The sequence below is a fragment of the Barbus barbus genome (genome assembly GCF_936440315.1).
Source record: "Barbus barbus genome assembly, chromosome: 6".
Classification (NCBI taxonomy): Eukaryota; Metazoa; Chordata; class Actinopteri; order Cypriniformes; family Cyprinidae; genus Barbus; species Barbus barbus.
The window spans coordinates 27,138,535-27,159,071 of record NC_136734.1 but is presented as its reverse complement, the minus strand read 5'-3'; the positions used below and the strand labels follow the sequence as shown (position 1 = coordinate 27,159,071).

General features: G+C 39.5%; 2 protein-coding genes across 2 annotated transcripts in view; both read left to right on the top strand.

Annotated features, from left to right (window-relative positions):
- Positions 1–7,931: 7,931 nt before the first annotated feature.
- On the top strand, positions 7,932–13,757 carry LOC306871553 (NALCN channel auxiliary factor 2-like). Its single transcript, XM_079419587.1, has 3 exons — positions 7,932–9,021; positions 9,151–9,322; positions 13,035–13,757. The coding sequence occupies exons 1-3, from the start codon at positions 8,296–8,298 to the stop codon at positions 13,340–13,342; spliced, it is 1,206 nt and encodes a 401-aa protein (XP_079275713.1). The 5' UTR covers positions 7,932–8,295; the 3' UTR covers positions 13,343–13,757.
- Positions 13,758–17,868: 4,111 nt separating this feature from the next.
- Positions 17,869–20,537, top strand: part of LOC306871076 (ectodysplasin-A-like) — a 40,743-nt gene continuing 38,074 nt past the window's right edge. Inside the window, exon 1 of the mRNA XM_079418765.1 lies at positions 17,869–18,326. Within this exon, the coding sequence (XP_079274891.1) occupies positions 18,009–18,326 (318 nt within the window). The 5' untranslated portion in view covers positions 17,869–18,008. The remainder of the gene's footprint in view (positions 18,327–20,537) is intronic.

The following is a 20,537-nucleotide window of genomic DNA, read 5'->3' as shown; positions in this document are numbered from 1 at the left end:
GAAAGCTACTTCTAATTCAGACATCGAGTTCGATTTGTCTCCTAAATTTCACAACAGATATTCAAGCAGACTTCTTATCCAAAGATACAAATCACTGCAGTTTAACTAATAGTGTTTAACAAGGAGACAAACAAATGTATCTCTTGTCTGTAGAAGGACAAACCTGAAGAAAAGATTAGTAAAGTTCCAAAAAGAAAGAGAAAGGTCACAGAGAGGTTTGCCTTTAGCAAAATTGTGGGAAACAAGTCTTAGCTCTTTACCCAAAGTTAATAAGTCTCCACAAATGATTTAATACTGTTAATATTCATAAATAAACCATGGAAACATTCTTCATTTCTTCACATTATATGCTAGACAAGAGTGACGGCAGTTCAGTTGTAGTCCTTTTAATGTGAGAAATCAAAACAATAAAATAGAACGCGTTTTAAAAGTAGTTCCTGTGTGTGCTGTACCTGAATACTGTCATAAGAAACTGTTTAACTGAAGGGCTGAAACTTATGTGTGTTTTTGGTGCAGATTTGCGGTTTCTATGGCTCCTTATGAAGCAGTGGGCTGTATTTCTGAGAATTCCAAAGCACAAAATCAATCAGCACATTTCATTACGTACACACACACACACACACACACGCGCGCGCCACACAGAGGTATGTAATGCAGATTCTGCTGCCCTCTTCTGTCTCTCTGACAAACTGCAGTCTTGCAACAACTGTCTTTAACGCACATACTTACACATATACCACATACAGGATAAATTCCACCGATTTATATCCAAAAATACTTTTATTAACTGTATACCTTCACTTTTTGAGAATGACACTCATAAAGACAGATGGAGTTGTGTCTTTCTGATAAAGTGTGGTGTTCTCAGCAAACCTCAGCACATTCCCAACTTGACCTTTATCTATCAGGGGTTAGATGTCAAGGATCTTGATGAGTAACTCAGTAATGTGGATGAGGGGGGCACTTACATACACTTCAACCCCTAATCAAAGGCACAACAACAGTGAAAAGCCAATTAACGTTATCCTCCAAATTTGTGTACATGATCAGTAGAACTCTCTCTCATCTCCTAAAACTGTGTATGTGAAACTAAGCGTTTCTGCATCCATTTGTAAGTAAATGCCAGCATGTGTGTTCTTTGTTGGTGTGTGTTTCATTTGATCTTCATCTCATCTTTGAAGTTTGACTTATGCCCTCTCAACTGTGACCCCATGTTGGATAAAGCTGCAGAGGGGTCAGGTAATTCATTCACAAAATGAACATACACGCAAATGTTCTCTCAGTCCTCTCAACAGCATAAAGGTAAAGAGTTCACATATCAAGAGGGAAAACAGAGAAAAATCAAGGAAAAGATACAGTGGCAGGAAAACAAGTGTCAACTGATTTAAGAGCCAAACTTTTTTAAACAGGACGATCAGGGTAAATTGTACTGATTTTCTGTACTATTATATCTGAAGGCCAGTACTATATATATATATATATATATATATATATATATATATATATATATAGTGTGTGTGTGTGTGTGCATATATACAGTGGGTACGGAAAGTATTCAGACCCCCTAAAATGTTTCACTCTTTGTTATATTGCAGCCATTTGCTAAAATAATTTAAGCTCATTTTTTTTTCCTCATTAATGTACACACAGCACCCCATATTGACAGAAAAACACAGAATTGTTGACATTTTTGGAGATTTATTAAAAAAGAAAAACTGAAATAATCACATGGCCCTAAGTATTCAGACCCTTTGCCCAGTATTTAGTAGAAGCACCCTTTTGATCTAATACAGCCATGAGTCTTTTTGGGAAAGATGCAACAAGTTTTTCACACCTGGATTTGGGGATCCTCTGCCATTTCTCCTTGCAGATCCTCTCCAGTTCTGTCAGGTTGGATGGTAAACGTTGGTGGACAGCCATTTTTAGGTCTCTCCGGAGATGCTCAATTGGGTTTAAGTCAGGGCTCTGGCTGGGCCATTCAAGAACAGTCAGGGAGTTGTTGTGAAGCCACTCCTTCGTTATTTTAGCTGTGTGCTTAGGGTCATTGTCTTGTTGGAAGGTAAACCTTCGGCCCAGTCTGAGGTCCTGAGCACTCTGGAGAAGGTTTTCGTCCAGGATATCCCTGTACTTGGCCGCATTCATCTTTCCTTCGATTGCAACCAGTTGTCCTGTCCCTGCCACCACCATGCTTCACTGTTGGGACTGTATTGGACAGGTGATGAGCAGTGCCTGGTCTTCTCCACACATACCGCTTAGAATTAAGGCCAAAAAGTTCTATCTTGGTCTCATCAGACCAGAGAATCTTATTTCTCACCTGAAGATTTCTCATTTCTCATCTGCATCTCTGGAGGTCAGCCACAGTGATCTTTGGGTTCTTCTTTACCTCTCTCACCAAGGCTCTTCTCCCCCGATAGCTCAGTTTGGCCGGACGTCCAGCTCTAAGAAGGGTTCTGGTCGTCCCAAACGTCTTCCATTTAAGGATTATGGAGGCCACTGTGCTCTTAGGAACCTTAAGTACAGCAGAAATTTTTTTGTAGCCTTGGCCAGATCTGTGCCTTTCCACAATTCTGTCTCTGAGCTCTTCAGGCAGTTCCTTTGACCTCATGATTCTCATTTGCTCTGACATGCACTGTGAGCTGTAAGGTCTTGTATAGACAGGTGTGTGGCTTTCCTAATAAAGTCCAGTCAGTATAATCAAACACAGCTGGACTCAAATGAAGGTGTAGAACCATCTCAAGGATGATCCGAAGAAATGGACAGCACCTGAGTTAAATATATGAGTGTCACAGCAAAGGGTCTGAATACTTAGGACCATGTGATATTTCAGTTTTTCTTTTTTAATAAATCTTCAAAAATGTCAACAATTCTGTGTTTTTCTGTCAATATGGGGTGCTGTGTGTACATTAATGAGGAAAAAAATGAACTTAAATGATTTTAGCAAATGGCTGCAATATAACAAAGAGTGAAAAATTTAAGGGGGTCTGAATACTTTCCGTACCCACTGTATATATGCACTGTATGTATGAGAAAAATTCATTATTATACTGTTCAAGGCGTTTCTTTGTATGCATTGTTTCCTTCTTTAGAATCATTGTGTGTGTTTATCAGTTGTCCTCTGTGTCAAAGATGAATCTCAAAATGATACACTGTTGTAAAGAGTTCAAATACACAGAATATGCATACAAAGATTATAATTGTTGTTAGCTTAACATAATTACATTATGTTTCTCTTTACTTGACTCAGAATAACATTTGATGAAACTCAGATTACATTTTTTGACCAACCATGGTTCACTTTTTTTTGTGTATTTTTCATGCTTATAAATGTTTCATATTTTCTACTTTTGTTTACTATATGTGGAATTCTGTGAAATGGAGATATATGTGATGAAATGTATTAAATGAACCTGACATTGTACAAAGTACTGTACTAATGTACAAAAACTGTGATTTTGAAAGACCAAATTCAGTATACATCTTACTGATGATGAATAATATCAGCCCAGAATATGAACGCAGCTTGTTAAATTACATATGATGCATTTTCCATATATGATGCATAATGAAATATAATGAAAAAAGCTTAATTTAGCTTTATTAAGACAGTGCATTCATATTCTTATTCTTATCTGCTTGCCTGTATATAATATGGATCATACATGATACTTAATTTTAAAATCATACAATTGTGATACCATAAGCAGGCCCACATGAAATATGGGCACACTGAATTCCACCAAAGGTTCAGTGGATTTCAATGGAATTCAGTGCACCCAGATCCCATATGGGCTTGATTGTGACATTTACAAGGAAGCAGCATTTCCCTGTTGAATCTTGATGTATCATTACAAACATGCTCGAACAGCTTAAAATTCACCTGACTGAACCACACTGAAGAAGGACATCATATTCGCATAGAGAGGTGCAGAAAAAGTCATGTACTTGCTTGTATGTGGAAAAGACAAAGTTTGAGGGTTATTGCACCAAGAAGACCGGTGATCTAAAATAACTCAAAAAGTTGCTCCATGAGGATTCTCCCTGTAATTAGCGTTCTGTATTTCACTCTGGATAAAGTCTGCTACTAACATGACCTCAAACGTCAAGTCATAAGAGAAGCCCCAGTCATCTCTCTCTTACAAAAGCACTCAAAACTCATGCTGTTTGAGGAGAATACTAACTCTTTTATAAGCCCTGCAGGGCTTGCAAATGCTCCAGAGTTTATTTAAAACCAGTAAAAGATCTGGACGGAGCTCGGCCCGGGAACACACCTAGTCCCTCAAGGCTTATTATAGCACAGGATCAAAAGTCCAGATGATAAATCCCACCTCTCCTCTCAACTCTCAACAGAGCCCCTCAGTCCACATTGTCTTCTCAGCTACTGCTGCCAAGTTTCGCACTGCAGTTTAATTGAGTTTATAGCGCCATCTAGTGTAAAAAGAAGAGACTTCTCTTATCTCAGAATCAGAATCAGAATCAGAATGAGCTTTATTGGCCAAGTATGTTTACACATACAAGGAATTTGTTGTAGTGACAGAAGCTCCACAGTGCAACAGAAAGACAGCAACAGGACAGGACACAGGCAATAAAAGAATAACAACAAATAACCAAATAGGTTATTATATAATTACTAATAAAATAATTATCTGACAGAATTCATATCATTCACACATTCAAGCATTTATCTATCTATCTATCTATCTATCTATCTATCTATCTATCTATCTATCTATCTATCTGACTCCCTACAGTAAATTATGATAGAAAATTATTGAAGTAAAAATAATTGTCACAAAAAAAAAAAAAACTTTGGGACAGAACTATTGGTTAATTTAAATCCATATTTCATTATATGAAAAATTACTTCCATTAAATGAATGATTTCTGTTTATTTCCCAAAATAATCACAAGATACAGTCAAGATTTATTGTAACTATGGACTATGTTGACAAGAGTGATGTAGAAGTTTTTACCATGAAGCTTACTTTGGTGATGTACCGGAGAGAAAACGAATTTCACAGTAAATTATCTCATTTTCAGCAGTAAGAAAAAAAGGTATTTTAAAGCTTGTTTTGTAGAACATCACAGATATGATGCGAGAACAGAAGGGCCTGTAGATAGGGAGTACGTGTTATTTAATAAAAAATATCATTATATTTTCAGAATGACAATTTTTTTTCTCAAACATAGTGTGTGGGGTAAAACGCCCCCAGAGGGCAATGAGCAATTACTGTAATTGTTCTGAACATCAAATCCTTTGTTTTCCCATCAAATGTATTCTAACTAGTTGGCTGAATAAAAATATTTGGACTTTATATTTAAAAATTACTTCAAGTTAGCATCAGGTAGTTAGTTAGCTAGCCAGTTATACTATTATCATTTTGTATATGTAATTCATAATTATTGATTATATTCTTTTTGTATTTTAAGCTAAAACTCCGTACTCTGATTTTACTGTAAATGTTTGAAGCAAATTGCTTTGTCAGACAGGGGCATTTTACCCCACCCATGGGGGCGTTTCCAATAAAAATCTAATAACATGAAAACTCTGGACATTTTTCATACTTGGTTTATAATTTATGCCATTGTCACTAAAACTATGACAACTTTTCTGAACACATTTAAATTTTGTTCAGCTGAAAAAAAAAAATTGTTGTTTTTTAAGTAATGACCAAGCGGCCAGCGGCAGACAGTGAGCTGATCATAGCCTATGTTTGATCAATTTAGCCTTCTCAAATCATCATGACTTGCCTAAAACAAAATCTATAGATTTAAACAGTTCAAGCATATCACAATGTTAGTTTAAATGTTTGGACTATATAAATGTGCGCAAGCGTTTGTGTGAAGCGTGGAAGCTGAAGCGCACTTTGCAGGAACAGGAGGCGCCAGAGCGGTCACTTGCATTTTTTTCTTGATAGTGGAAACAACTTAAAATACGCCGTAATTTTTGCTCATAAAGGTAAGAGTAATGCATCATCGGAACTGTAAAGGGTCTACTTTTATTTGTGTGCATTCACAATATCAACAAAACGTGCTTTTATAAAATAAATAGGAAAACAGAGGATGGGCTTGCCTATAGATAAATATATCTATAGAAAGCTTTAAAGTACTACTTTTAAATCGAAAACAAAAACTTTTTAATTTTTCATCCATAGAGATGCATTTCTCTCTAAAGGCATGTCCAATGAGGAAACCGCGAGTCATTTTTCATCACAGTCTAAAACAAAAAAAATAAGGAAAAGCCTAAAACAGGCCCGATTATATATATTTTTTTTTTTTCAGATTTTTTTGTTGCTCTGCTCTGAATACCTTAAAATTTAAAGGATTTTCTGCAATGCAATTTTATCTGATATGTAAATTATTTATTAGCCTATTTTATTAGCCTATTAGCTTTAAAAATTGCTTTATTGTATTCCAGATTTTAAAGAACTTTTCACTATAAATTTTACGGGTAGTAAAACATTGTCATGAATTCGTTGTATTCCCATTTGTAAAATAGGCTACAAATCAGTTGCTGTAGTCTAACCCGATCTCATGAAAGTGCCTGTAGCACCGGTTTCTGTTTCTATTTGGTGTAATGTTTATGAGCAGAAATTGACTTTGGCATGCAAAAGACTGATATTTTCATTATTAATGGCATGGCTCAGTCGACAGAAATACGGGACACACGGGCCTATAATTTACTGCTGAAATGTCAAGTGGCAAATCTCAGGTCAGATGCGTAGTGCAGCCGTACACCTGCAGACTGAATGGGCAGGCGAATTCGTGAATTGTCATAATATTTTAGGGGTCATTTACCCCAGGTGGCCTTTTATTTCCATTGTATGTGAGGGACTGTTTATGGGAAATGAAACTATACCGTGGACTTTGGGGGAGCCCACCTTTTTTTATATATTATTTTATAATTTTTTTTATAAAAATTGCAATGACTTACTTCTTGGTTGTCATCCCGGCGCGGCGGGAGGTGAGCTAACAGGGCTTGCAGCAGGTGAATCAAAACTTAACTAATTAAACTGCCTTGTGCTCATGGTAGCTATATGATGCTATATGATGATAACTGCGGAATGGATTTCAAGGACTGCGCGCACAGATCTACGGCCAATGTTGAATCCAACGTTTATATTTTTTTCTACAAATCTTTGAGTTAACGTACTAAACATGAGTGGAATGAATTTGCACCGCAGCGCCCCCACACCTTGATGCTCATGACAAGAAGAGCATGTATAGTTATCTTTATTGAAGTGAATTAGGTTTAAATCGCCGTCATGCATGAATGAATGATATTTTTGCAGTTTTACACATAATAATCCACGATGATCACATTACACAAAACTTAAATTGCACGTCAAAATAGTCAATATTTTTTGAGACCCCCAAAATTTCACAAATCACGTTTTCAGGGGAGCCCATGTCTTATTAAGGGGAGCCGAGCTCCCCCTAGCTCCCCCGTAGTTCGCACCCTGGATGGATGGATGGATGGATGGATGGATGGATGGATAGATAGATGGATAGATGGATAGATGGATAGATGGATAGATGGATAGATGGATAGATAGATAGATAGATAGATAGATAGATAGATAGATAGATAGATAGATAGATAGATATGTTGAGCCTTGTTCCACTGCTAAAACGACGTGGTATTTATAAGTTTTTCTGTTTGTTTTTTTTTACCGAAAACGGATTAAAATGACCGGAGACCGTTTATAGCCTAGTCTATTTCCTCACGCACACTGCCCTTCTACGCTCGTAACTGGGATCTGAGTGTCTAGCCGAGCAAGGCGAGCGGGGTGATCCCTCGCGGGGAGGGGTGGGCTGGGCAACAACGCGCGCTGTTGAATTGAATGGTGAGCGCATAGTGAATTAAGTTTCAATGGAGGCGGCAAGGATGCGCGCGACAGCGCACGCGTCACACCCCCGCCTTCAATTAAAACATCCCAGGGTTCGTCTGAGTGCGAGCGAAGATGGCGACAGAGTGAAGGAGACCACGGAAAGATGACAAGCCCCCTACAGACAGACAAACACGCACGAGCTCTTCGCCCCGCCGCCTCAGAAATGCCCGTGAATGAGTAAGACGCGGCTGCATAAGATGTGTTGTCAAGGAGATGCGGGGTAGGTGATGGAGTCTCGCGGCATGTGCACTGTCTCGGTCATTCAGACGCAGGTGTTTGCAGTGCAGCTTGATTTTGAGCAGCAGGTGAAAGGGACCCTTCGAGCCATCATGTAAACGTCGCGGTGGGGAATATTGCGGAGGAGACCCGCCCGTGTGAGCTCGCGCTTTGTCTCCCCCTCTAAAATATGATCACGGGCGCCTGGCGCTGTGGAAGGAAACTTGACGCCGAGTTAGAAATCTGTCGCGTGACCGAATCCATCGACAAACCGTGCGCAGAGCCGGAGAAGGTGCAGAGATGGCGCATGAGCCTCGCGTCGCTGCTCTTTTTCACGGCGCTGCTGTCCGATCACCTCTGGCTCTGCGCGGGAGGCAAGCTCCGCTCGAGAGACCGGACTCACCGGAGGACGTGGAGCAACGCGAGTCACGACGCCCAGACGGGCCTTCGCGATGAGGACTGCGGGGTCCTCTTGAACAATCTGACGGAAAACGGGCCAAAGTGCGTGGAGGCTGACTCGCGGCGTCGTGCGCCTCTGGAGTCCGCGTGCTCTACGCTTTACCGGCAAAAGAGCGGCTTGGTGAGCTCCTTCTATTCTGTGCCGGTGCCCACGGTGTCGCCACACGCGTTTTTGGAGTACTTCCGGAACTTCAGCTTGTCATTTTGCGACGCGCTCACAATTGCGGACCTACTGGAGAGCATGACCGGTCCTGACGGGCTCAACTGCAGTCTGACGCGTGTCATTCGTGACCTGTTCAGCGGTGGACCGGAGGACGGGGACCTGTGCAGCGCTTGTGTTCACGCGTACATCCGACTCGACCAACACGCTCAGGAAAAATATGAGGAGTTTCAAGTCCTTACGCGCAAAATCATGGCGGATGAATATTCAGTGCGCGCGCAAACACACCTGTGTCAGGTGAGAGGCTATTTTTAGTCACTTTGGATTAGGTATAGACATGATATGTGTAGATGCATTTAATGGTTGGCTAATGCCAACCATCCACAAGCTTGAGTACTAAATAGAGTTTGGTAACATGTGTTTCAGGCAGTGTATAAAGCCTGGCTTTGTGCAGAATATTTTCCGGTTCCTCAGCGGCAGTGTTTGAGGTGGCTTCCATGCAAGCACTACTGTGGTGAGGTCACAGCCAGCTGCCCCTTCATCCTACCTGACAATGACCATCTGCTGTATGCCGGTCTGCCAAGCTTTCTCTGTGCAGGTAAATCACAGAATGCATACACTAAATGGCCCAGCATTATGTTCAGCCCCTTCTAATCATCAGGTTTGGCTGTTGCAGTAACTGTACAGAATTGGGTGCTTCCAAATATGTTGCAACAGTCTGGCCTGCACAAATCTCACTGAACAGCTTTTGGATGAATTGGAACAGAAAGTTCATAGCAAAGGTGTTTAGTGGGGTTCAGGTCTTGACTTTCTGCAAGCCAATCAAGTCATTCCGCACCGGACTCAGTAAACCAATTCTACAAAGACCTCGCTGTGGGCAGGCTCATTGAAGTGCTGAAATAAAAGGGGACATTCTTCAGATGTTGAAGTTGAAAGTACAATTCTTAACAACATTCATCCCCACAGAAATAAATGGAATTACACATACTTTTGGCTATATTAGACATTATTATTAGACAGTTAACTGATCAAATTCATAATATATGTCTTTGGCTAAACATTGTCATATGAACAATGACACTGATTAAGGTGGCAAAAGCCTCCAGTATAATTTATTAGTTCATGAAGTGTTGTTATTGTTTACTAAAACTATTAAAATAATTTTTATTAATTGAAAAAAATCAAATGTAAATATTAGATGAAAAGCTTAAATGAGCATCAGAAATGTGGGCTTATCAACTAACTAAAATAGTTTAAGTTGAAGTACTAAAATTACTAAAACTGAAATAAAGCTAAATATAAATCGAGAACCAATAAAAAACAAATGATCACTTTAAATCAGTAAATCTCTAACTTAAAGTAAAACCTGAAAATATAAAAGCTAGTTCAAAATACAGTGCCCTCCATAAGTATTGGGACAGTAAAGACAAAATTGTTCTGTTTGCTGTGGAGTCAAGAATATCAAAAATATGATTAAAAGATGAATATGAGACAAAACTACAACCCGAATTCCAGAAACGTTTGGAATTTTTTTCAAATTTGAATAAAATGAAAACTCTCAAATCACATGAGCTAATGTTTTACATTTACATTTACATTTATTCATTTAGCTGACGCTTTTATCCAAAGCGACTTAGAATTGCTATATATGTCAGAGGTCGCACGCCTCTGGAGCAACTAGGGGTTAAGTGTCTTGCTCAGGGACACATTGGTGTCTCACAGTGGATTCGAACCCGGGTCTCTCACACCAAAGGCATGTGTCTTATCCACTGCGCCATCACCACCCCTATGTTCTATTTATTCACAATAGAACATAACTAATGTTTAAACGGATAAATTTTACACTTTTATCCACTAAATGAGCTCATTTCAAATTTGATGCCTGCTACAGGTCTCAAAAAGGGTGGCACGGGGGCAACAAAGGGCTGAAAAAGCCAGAAATTTTGAAAAGATTCAGCTGGGAGAACATCAAGCAACTAATTAAGTTAATTGACATCAGGTCTGTAACATGATTAGCTGCAAAAGGGATGTCTTAGAGAGGCAGAATCTCTCAGAAGTAAAGATGGGCAGAGGCTCTCCAATTTGTGAAAAACTGTGTAAAAAGAGTGTGGAATTACTTTAAAAACAACGTTCCTCAATGTCAAATTGCAAAGGCTTTGCAAATCTCATCATCTACAGTGCATAACAACATCAACAGAGTCAGAGAATCTGGAGAAATCTCTGTTCGTAAGGGAAGAACAGACGACACGGCATCACTCATCAGCATGATTCTGTAATTGACATTACTAAATGGGCCCAGGAATACTTCCAGAAACCACTGTCGGTCAAACACAATCCTCCGTGCCATCTGCAGATGCCAACTAAAGCTCTATCATGCAAAAAGGAAGCCATATGTAAACATGGTCCAGAAGCGCCGCCATGTCCTGTGGGCCAAGGCTCATTTAAAATGGACTGTTTAAAAGTGGAAAAGTGTTCTATGGTCAGACGAGTCCAAATTTGACATTCTTGTTGAAAATCACGGACGCCGTGTCCTCTGGGCTAAAGAGGAGGGAGACCTTCCAGCGTGTTATCAGCATTCAGTTCAAAATATTATTTAGGTATGGGCAGCTTGCATGTTTTGGAAGGTACTATGAATTCTGAAAGGTATATAAAGGTTTTAGAGCAACATATGCTCCCCTCCAGGTGACGTCTATTTCAGGGAAGGCCTTGTGTATTTCATCAGGGCAATGCAAAACCGCATACTGCAGCTATTACAACAGCATGGCTTCACAGTAGAAGAGTCCGAATGCTGAATTGACCTGCCTGCAGTCCAGATATTTCACATGTAGAAAACATTTGGCGCATTTTTTCATCCCCCTGTCTGATGTAAGCATAAGTATTGGAACAGTTTCCTCACAGGTCTTTCTAAGTCATCAGCATTAATTGTTCAGATATTAAAAGCAGGGAATGTGTCGTATCAGTTATATCCATTGCTTCTGCATTCAATGAGTCTTGCATTCAATGACAACACACAAACCTGGATGAAGACGAGGGAGCTGACTTTGAGAGAAAAGCAAAAAATTTGGATGTTAAAGTTAGACCTATAGCAAAAACAAAGGGCATGGAGAAATCAAGAGTTTGGAAACCACTCGCAATCAACAACGACCTGATCGCCTGAGAAAAATAACAGCAGTTGATGACAGACAAATCATAGAAGCTGTGGAAATTAACCCTAAAATTTGTGTCTGTAAAATCACCAACAACCTTCAGAAAGCTGGAACTGAGTTTTATGGACAGATGAGACAAAGACTAAGCTTTATCTAAGTAATGGGAAAGCAAAAGTGTGGAGAAAAAGGGAACTGCAAATGATCCTAAGTATACAACGCATCTGTGAAGCATGGTGGAGGTGGTGTCATGGCATGGGCATGTATGGCTGTCTTTGGAACAGGCCCTCTCGGTTTTAATGATGACGTAATGTATGATAGCAGAATGAATTTGGAAGGGTACAAAACCATCTTGGCCTCACAAATGCCACCAGACTCATCAGAAAGTGCTTCATATTTCATCAGGACAATGACCCAAAACACCCTGCCAGTTCAGTCAAGGAGTTTATCAGAAAGAAATGGAAAGTCTAAGATTGCCCAAATCAATCTCCAGATTTGAATCCGATTGAACATTGGATTTTACTAGCTGAAGAGGAGACTAAAGGCAGACACAGTTGGACAAACAAACAACAATCGGAATTGGCTGCATTAAAGGCTGGGAAAAGTATTTCAAAGGATGACACCAAGAGTCTGGTGCTATCTATGGGTCACAGACTCACTGCTGTGATTGCACGCAAGCAATCCACAACTAAATAATAGCTTTTAATCTTATACATCTGCCTTAATTTCAACTGTCCCAATACTTATGCTCACATCAAATAGTGGGGTGAACTCTAAAAGTGCTGTCCTTTTTTATTTGGTAAAACATGTATGTGTTGAAACAGCTAATAATAAAAATGTGACATTCTGTGGTTTTGTCTCAAGTTCATCTTTTAATCATATTTGCAGATCTCTTTTCACAGCAAACAAAGCAATTTTGTCATTACTGTCCCAATACTTATGGAGGGCACTGTATAAATACTATAATAGTATATAAATTATAATATACTAAAATAGAGAAACCTGCTGTTCAGTGAGTAAGTCGGATTAATCAAGAAACTGCTCCAACCGATTTGTAAATGTTCAGTCAGAGATGTTTGTTTTTGATTCACTAAGATGTGTCAATGCTCTTCTCTCGGTACAGTGTTCTGTCCTGTTCTAACCCATTGTTTCTCTCATTCTCATCAGGGTTTCACGAGGAGTATTTGACCAGTCAGGGTCCGGACTGCTGTGATGTCAGATGGAGTGGGTGTGACTCCACTGTAGGCGCCGCGTGTGCTCTGACACACCTCCCGGGCTCCTTCTCTTTGCATAGGAGGTTATCATCAGGAGCGGTGTCATGTACAAATCGTCTTCATGGCAGTAAATTGAAACTGTGCGTGCTTGTTCTCTTCTTACTACACACTGTTATCTCCATAACAACATTGCAGCATTGCAGCACTGGCTCTTTGGAGGCAATAGTACCTCTAGAAGACATTCCCATGAGAGAGGAGTAAGAGACTGGAACATCTCCTTCTTTATTGGAAGGCACACATGCTGCGAAAGTGTTTTTGTCTGCTGTGCATGAGACGAACCTTACCAAATGCCTGGAAAACACAGGAAGTCTCACCACCGCTGAAGCGCCTGTCTTTTTGAGGGTTGGAACGTCTGGCTTGTGTGTGTGTGTGTGTGTGTGTGTGTGTGTGTGTGTGTGTGTGTGTGTGTGTGTGTGAGAATGTTTTTAACTGTTTTTCAGTGCTTCATTTGTTTTATCAGGACTAATTGCACATCTTAAAACATGGTTCATGAATGACAATCTTGTTTTGTTTTAGACTACATTCTTGGAAACAAAAAGGAATGTATGAAGAATGAATGGATGACATTGGTACATTTCTCCTCTAATAAAACCAACACTATTGGTTTAACACTATCAACACATTTTTCATATTTAAGATTCTTATATGCTGTATGTATAATATATATATATATATATATATATATATATATATATATATAGCTAACTCCTGTCCATGTGTCTACATTGGCTACAGGAGAAAAGTGGATCCATTTGAATTTAGGGTGAATTCTTCTGGCATTTTCTATGACGTGTTCTTGTGTACTTCCTTTTAGTGTTATTTTCAGTTTTGCGCTCCCTTCATAACTCTTTCTTTTTCTAAAGGCTTTCACACACTGCTGTAGCCAAAACCTATTAACGCCTCTCACATTTACTCATGGGTTTTATGTTAGTCTTGATGTTTGGGGGCTATTAAGGGGACTTTTGGTAGTTACCATTTAGCAGATGCTTTTCTTCCAAAACAACTCGCAGTGCACTAATTGAAAAAATACTGTGGGAAAAACTTCGGAAACGTAACAAATTTACTCCATGTGGTCTGTCACAGTTGTACAAACTGCCCAATAACAACATGAAAACAAGTTTAAAATTATTACATCATTCACACAGGGTGGTTTCAGGCACACGTCATTTACATAATGGTCAGTGATATCCACTTTCACAGTAAGTGGATATATATTTCTTTCTGCTCCAGCTGTCAGATGTGGGAGCAGTTGTGGAAGAAAAATAAGCTGTGTTTAAGTGTTCCAGACAGACTGACAGTGTGTATTATTCAAACGATTCGTTCAAAGTGTCTGACTTTATGGGTGAGCAACTGAAATATTAATTCAAATAGTCTTTATGCTATTTAATACTTTGTATTAAACTTCGCTTATTCAAACAATTCACTCAAAAACACTGCTTCGTTCAGAAATGAAAAGCAAGGCTGTGTCCGAAATCACATCTAGCTGGAAGTTTCTTACTGTTTTATGAATTCTGTTCATTTTCACACAGTTTTTCATTAGGTCGGTAAGCATAATCAGACATAGCCCAACTTACATTATGAGCTAGTCACTGAAAAATTCATTCAACCGGTTCTTTAAAGTAACTGTTTTTAGGAATGAATCATTGAATCGTTTACTAAACTGATTTGTACAGTAATACTGACTTATTCAGAAATTCCTCTTCTGGATTTGTAATATCAGTACAGCTGTGATTCCCTAAACAACTTCACTCTGTGTGGCAATCTTAAATACATTGTAGAAGTAAATAGAACAAATGCCCAGAAATTTGTCACAAGAGTGAGGTAAGCAATATTGTGTTGTGATTGACAGGATTAAACATGCTTCTATCAAACTTTAGTAAAATTTTGTTTCAAGGCCATAAATAAACACTCCTTTGATTGAGACTGGGCCAACGGTAATAACAAAGAGACCATAATAGATGAGTAATTTTATTTTTGGTAGCCTAAAAAGGCAACCAACATATCAAAACTCTTTCCTTTGCTCATGTGAGTGTTTATTGTTAAATGTCAGATAGAATTTACTCAGCAGCTGGGCTTGTTTATCCGTTAGATGAAGACGTTTAGCCGCTCATCTCAGTGGTTTCATCAGTTTTCTGTGAGCGTGTTGGAGTCTGAGAGATAAAGTCTTTGAGCTGAGTCACTGGATCTGTTCTCATGCCGCTGCTTCTGTGCTCATTTTGGCCTTTTTTGTCTGAGATTATCTCATCCACGATCTAAACTCCTACCGGGATGTTCTGCATGAGAACAGACTTCAATCTCTCTGATTCTGATGCCAGTTCTCCATGTATGGACTTTGAGACTGTACTGTTGCAACCCAACAAGCCATGTATATCATTTTCCTATTACATTATTTACCCTTCAACTATGTCAGTGCTTATTCTTGATAGGCCTGTATGATACGATTTTGGCCAGTAGGAGGCAGTGTTTTCTCATAGTGAGTGTGTTGGCTTTAAATGTAGGTATCTCGTATCTAGATTGATCAATATCATTCACTTCCTTATGACAAGTATCATTTCTTCATACTGTAAATACCACTTCCTAGCTGTAGTAAAAGGAATAGCTATTCGCAAAATTTTCAAAAGACGCATTTCACAGGGATGACAATGGAAAGGATTTATAATTTGAACATTGGTTAATTTTATAGCCCATAAAATTTCGTCAGCTCAATAAAATAATAATTATTTTAATGTAGGCTAATCAAATTAACTTAAGGACGTTTTAATGGCTATTGTTAATGTTTGCTGAATTTTGTATGAGCTACTGAACGTACAATAATAATTGTACCACAAAAACCTGGAACATTCAGTTTCCAGTTCCGTCTGCATCTTAATCTCCCTCTCCCTCTCCCTCTCTCTCTCTCTCTCTGTGTGTGTGTGTGTAATTACTGTTTTCTTAAACTCTTAGCACTCTGATTCCAGCCTCTCCGGGGCTCATGGGCTGGATTCTCTGTTAAGTTAATTTGTATAATTTAATTTCAACTGCCCAAGGGCCTCAGACCCATACCTGTATATTCAACGGAGCAATTGCTTTTTTTTTTTTGGATTAGTGCACTTGTGTGTTTGTGCGCGCCTTCGAGTGTTTTTTGGCAAATGTTTTTGTTGCGCGTTCGCGTACGCTTGTCTGTTCATGCGTGTGCGTAAATGCTTTTGCATGCGTGTTTTAGAACTCATTCCAGACTTTCTGGGTGGGTTGAACTATTGTAATGATGCTTTTATTGCATTACTTAGTAATGTCTGCGTTTAGAGACCAATCATGAATTGTCAGAGGACATCGCCTTAGTGTGAGACAGCTAGAACGTGCATGTGTGTGTGGCGCTGAATCGATTCAGCAGCAGTGTAGCTGTGAATATTTAAGTGATTTAAGATTAAAGAGTCTGGAGCCGAATAAAAGCGGCACAGATTTAATATAAAACCATATTAAAGAGGCTCAGCTTTATGAGGTCACAGAAGAGCTGCAGTACACAGAGCACAGCTGTGAGTGGAGCGAGAACAGAGGAAGAGAAAGAGAGAAAGCAGCGGAGAGAGGAGTCAGATAACATCCACCAAACTTCTTTGGCTAGATTTCTTTTTCTGAAGTGCATACTGAGCTCTATTATAGATTTTACTTGTGTGCAGTAATGCTGACTCAGGTAACTGCTAGTAAAAAAAAAAAACGATAGCTAGAAGCAATAGCCCTGCTGGTGTCTATGTAAACCACCCATCCTGCCACTTTCTTCCTCATTTTTCTGCTAATCTATCAGTTTCCTTCTTCTTTTCACTGTTTTTCATAATACTGGATGAGAGTCACGCGTCTGAAAAAAACTATCAGAGAGAAAAAAAAAAGTTGACTACTCAAATTAGTGTTTTCCATAGAAACCTCGCGTCCTCGCCTGGCACAACATGCAGCAGAAGAGTTTTGTCCTAATAAATAACTGTGTAGCCTATTTTAGAGTTCAATATGGTGTGTGCTTTGGCTTGACAGTATGTTAAATGTGTGTAAGCTGGAGCGCATGTTAATAATTTTGTTGTTTGAAAAAACAGTGTGTGCTCATGTGTGTTTTTCTGCATGTGTGTCATTTGATGTTTTTATTTGATTGGCAGTCCTGTCCCACTTTTAACACTCAGTCTGCTCTGATTCTCAACATATGCCACAATTACACTACCAGTCCTCTGTTCTAACTCTTTAAAGATGTGGAACTTCACACACTTCGATGCTCACACATGCACACACTAATGTACAAACATGCTAGGGAAAGTTGGACAAGAACATTTTTGGGGGGGTTATAGGTCCAAGTTTTTCTAGGGGTCCTTGTGGGTCTCTTGCGGTTCTCCAGAGAGGAGTTTCAAAATATTTTTATCGTTTAACTGATGATTTTAAAGTATTATATAATGTAATGATGCCAGTTATTTAAAGTGTAAGTATGCAGCAGGTGTGTGAGAAGTTAAACACGAATTACGAAACTCTCTTGACTTCACCAGCTAACTTTTTTTTTTTTACAGGCGGTTCCTTTCAAGGGTTACGAAATGGGAAATATTGTAAAATATGTGTAATTGGCAGCGGACCTCTGACGCTATTGTTAGCGCTACAGTGATTTATATGTGTTTTGTCTTGATGAATGTCATCGTGCCGCGCTTTTCCGCGGGAGGATTTTCAATGAGGTGACGTCACGTCGCCAGCCAATCAGCGGCTAGGGGTCGGTCTCTGGAGCTGGCCGCAGTAGGTTATCAGCCTGAATCCTCGCAGTCCGAGGTCAGGAAGCCAGATGAGCCCGCAGAGAAGCGCTTGCTCACCGCGACCAGCCCAAGCCAAAAGTCGCTGAGAGGACGAGGAAGCTCGGTATGCAGAAGCAATGCTGACTGACCTGCACGCAGCCATGGTACCGAAGCGTGAGCCGGCGAAGTTGGAGGAGCGCGAGCGCACGCAGGCGGCGTGTGAGTGCCAAAGCCAATGCAACAACTGCAAAATCTTCCTGAGTTTATTCATCCTCTCGCTCTCTCTGCACCTCGTCACGCTCTTCTGCTACCTGGACCTGCGCTCGGAGCTCAAACGAGAAATATCCCAGAAGAACAAAGATGAGGTGGCATCAACCGGACCGGTGCCGCACTATGAAGCCACAGCGCCAGTGCTCTGGTTACCGGACACCGACCACCCAACAATAGACGACCAGGTAAACTGAGTTATCTGTAGTTCTATACAAAGAGCAGAAACCTCCTTCCTGCTCACTTGGCTTCAGCTTCTTTTATTGAGAAGATAATTTGTCATTGTCTTGTCTCTCATAGTATTTATTGTGTGTGTGTGTGTGTGTGTGTGTGTGTGTGTGTTTTGTTGGAGACCTATTGTCAGAGTCCACTTACTTTAGATCATTGCTTCTCTATCCTTGTCCTGAAGCACACAAGTAGCCTTCTGCTCATTTTGGAGGTCCCCTTATCTGAAACACCCAGTCCAGGTCTTGCAGCCTGTAGCTACTAATGAGCTGATGGTATAAATCAGGTGTAAAATATCTAAAATGTACAGTGCTTAAGTGCTTAAGTGCTTTAGGACCAGGATAGAGAACCAAGTAATAATTGTGTGAGACAGAATGATCAATGAGTGAGTGATGTAAAATGATACTTGAAGCAAAATGATACAACACAAAAATCACCCCACCAAAAGCAGTAATTAAATGTTAATTTTTAAGTAAAATCAAGTGGTGCAGCCTGCTGCAATTATGTCATTGCACTTTTTTACATTACTGATAATCAAACTGAAACTTTTAAAATTCATAAAATTAAGAAGATTGCAGAAATTATTGTCATGTGCTATATTAATGAAAACAAAGATGTTTCCAAAGATTTTATTTACATTATAGTTCTCGTAATCAGTAGTTGTATACAACTGTTATTAATATTATATTAATTAATATTAACATAATAATTAATATACTATGCACATTCAGGAACAAAAGGCAATCAGTATTTACCAAATGTGTTATTTACATATTATTTACTGTCATTTATTTGTTTTTCCACATATAGCAAGGACAGATCCCAATTTTACTCAATGGCACAAGAATTGCCCTTTGAAGGGGTTTGAACCTACAACCATTAAGTTCCATGTCAGGATCCTTAACTCTTTAACCCCTTTAAATAACCCCTGGGCATGACAGAAACCTACCTGGTTTGTAGGCTTCAGTCATTGATTTAGGTGAGCATTGTCTCTCACCCTACTTGCATTGTGCGTCAAAAGCCCTGGAGTGACGCGCTTCTCGTAACTGTGAATCGCTCACCTGCAGGGTATATTTGTTCTGTTTAAACAACATCTGTCCTTTTTACGAGTTCTCTTCATCAGACGCACTTTTACTGTCAGGCGGCACAGGTCGCTGTTTATTTAGCCTTTGCTGCGGTTTGGCCCGGACTCGTGTTTAATTCCTTTGGCAAAAGGCCAGGCACGTAGCAACATTTCCTGATGTTCACCCCGCGGGCAGTGCGTTAGTGCTGGATCCAGGATGCTTCGCTTATGGATGCGTTTTATTAGACATAACTAGAGGTGAATTCTGTAGGTAGAATTACACACACAGACAAATTCCTACAGTGAATGAATGAATGAATCTAACATATGGCTGTGCCCTTTCTGAAGTGAATATGAAGGGATGAAGACATCTCATTCCCGGTGCACACAAATGGTACAGTAAACATTAGTGGAATGGGCTAAAGTAGGCTAATTGTTCTGTTTGCTTACTGTGCTATTGCCAAGTAGTAGATGTTGTTATCATACCGGTCTATCACAGTCATCTTTTTTATTTATCAGAGCGGATATGTTTGTTTTCACAGTTTTCATATAATTCTATAATGTGATTTTTGGGCACTCAGAGTTGCCTCAACTCAGATAAAGAATTTGTCATAAACAGATATCTTAAAATGCAAAAGTAGCCACCTGTTTCTCCCAAAGCATCTTCAAGGCCATGTGATAAATACACTTGCATCTTGTGAACTATTTTTTGGCGATCAATGTTTCCACCAATTAAAGTGATATTGCTGCTAGGCAGGATTTATTGGAATCATCCAAACACACACTTAGGTATGTGTGTGTGTGTGTGTAGGTGTTGCTGTGAGCATGTGCATGTGCATGTGCATGCAAATACAGTATGTGTGTTTGTGAGTATTGCACTGATGCATGTCAAAAGAAGGCGTATAACCATGACGACTCTGATTGATGGAGGGAGGCGTGAGCGTGATTAGTCTGTTAGAGTAAAAATGACATGCAATGAAGCCACAGAGTGAGAGAAAGTGTGTGTGCAACATGACCACTCTGCTGTCATGAAAAAACTGCTATATATAGTATATTATATAGTTTTATATACAAAATAACCAAGGTAATTTAAATTTTGTTTTGCTATGTT

Bases quoted from the DNA above. Each gene is read 5' to 3' on its own strand.
- LOC306871553 (XM_079419587.1), top strand. From the start codon at position 8,296: ATGATCACGGGCGCCTGGCGCTGTGGAAGGAAACTTGACGCCGAGTTA. The intron at 9,022-9,150 runs GTGAGAGGCTAT...CATGTGTTTCAG, and splicing joins CGCAAACACACCTGTGTCAG to GCAGTGTATAAAGCCTGGCT. The intron at 9,323-13,034 runs GTAAATCACAGA...CATTCTCATCAG, and splicing joins GCCAAGCTTTCTCTGTGCAG to GGTTTCACGAGGAGTATTTG.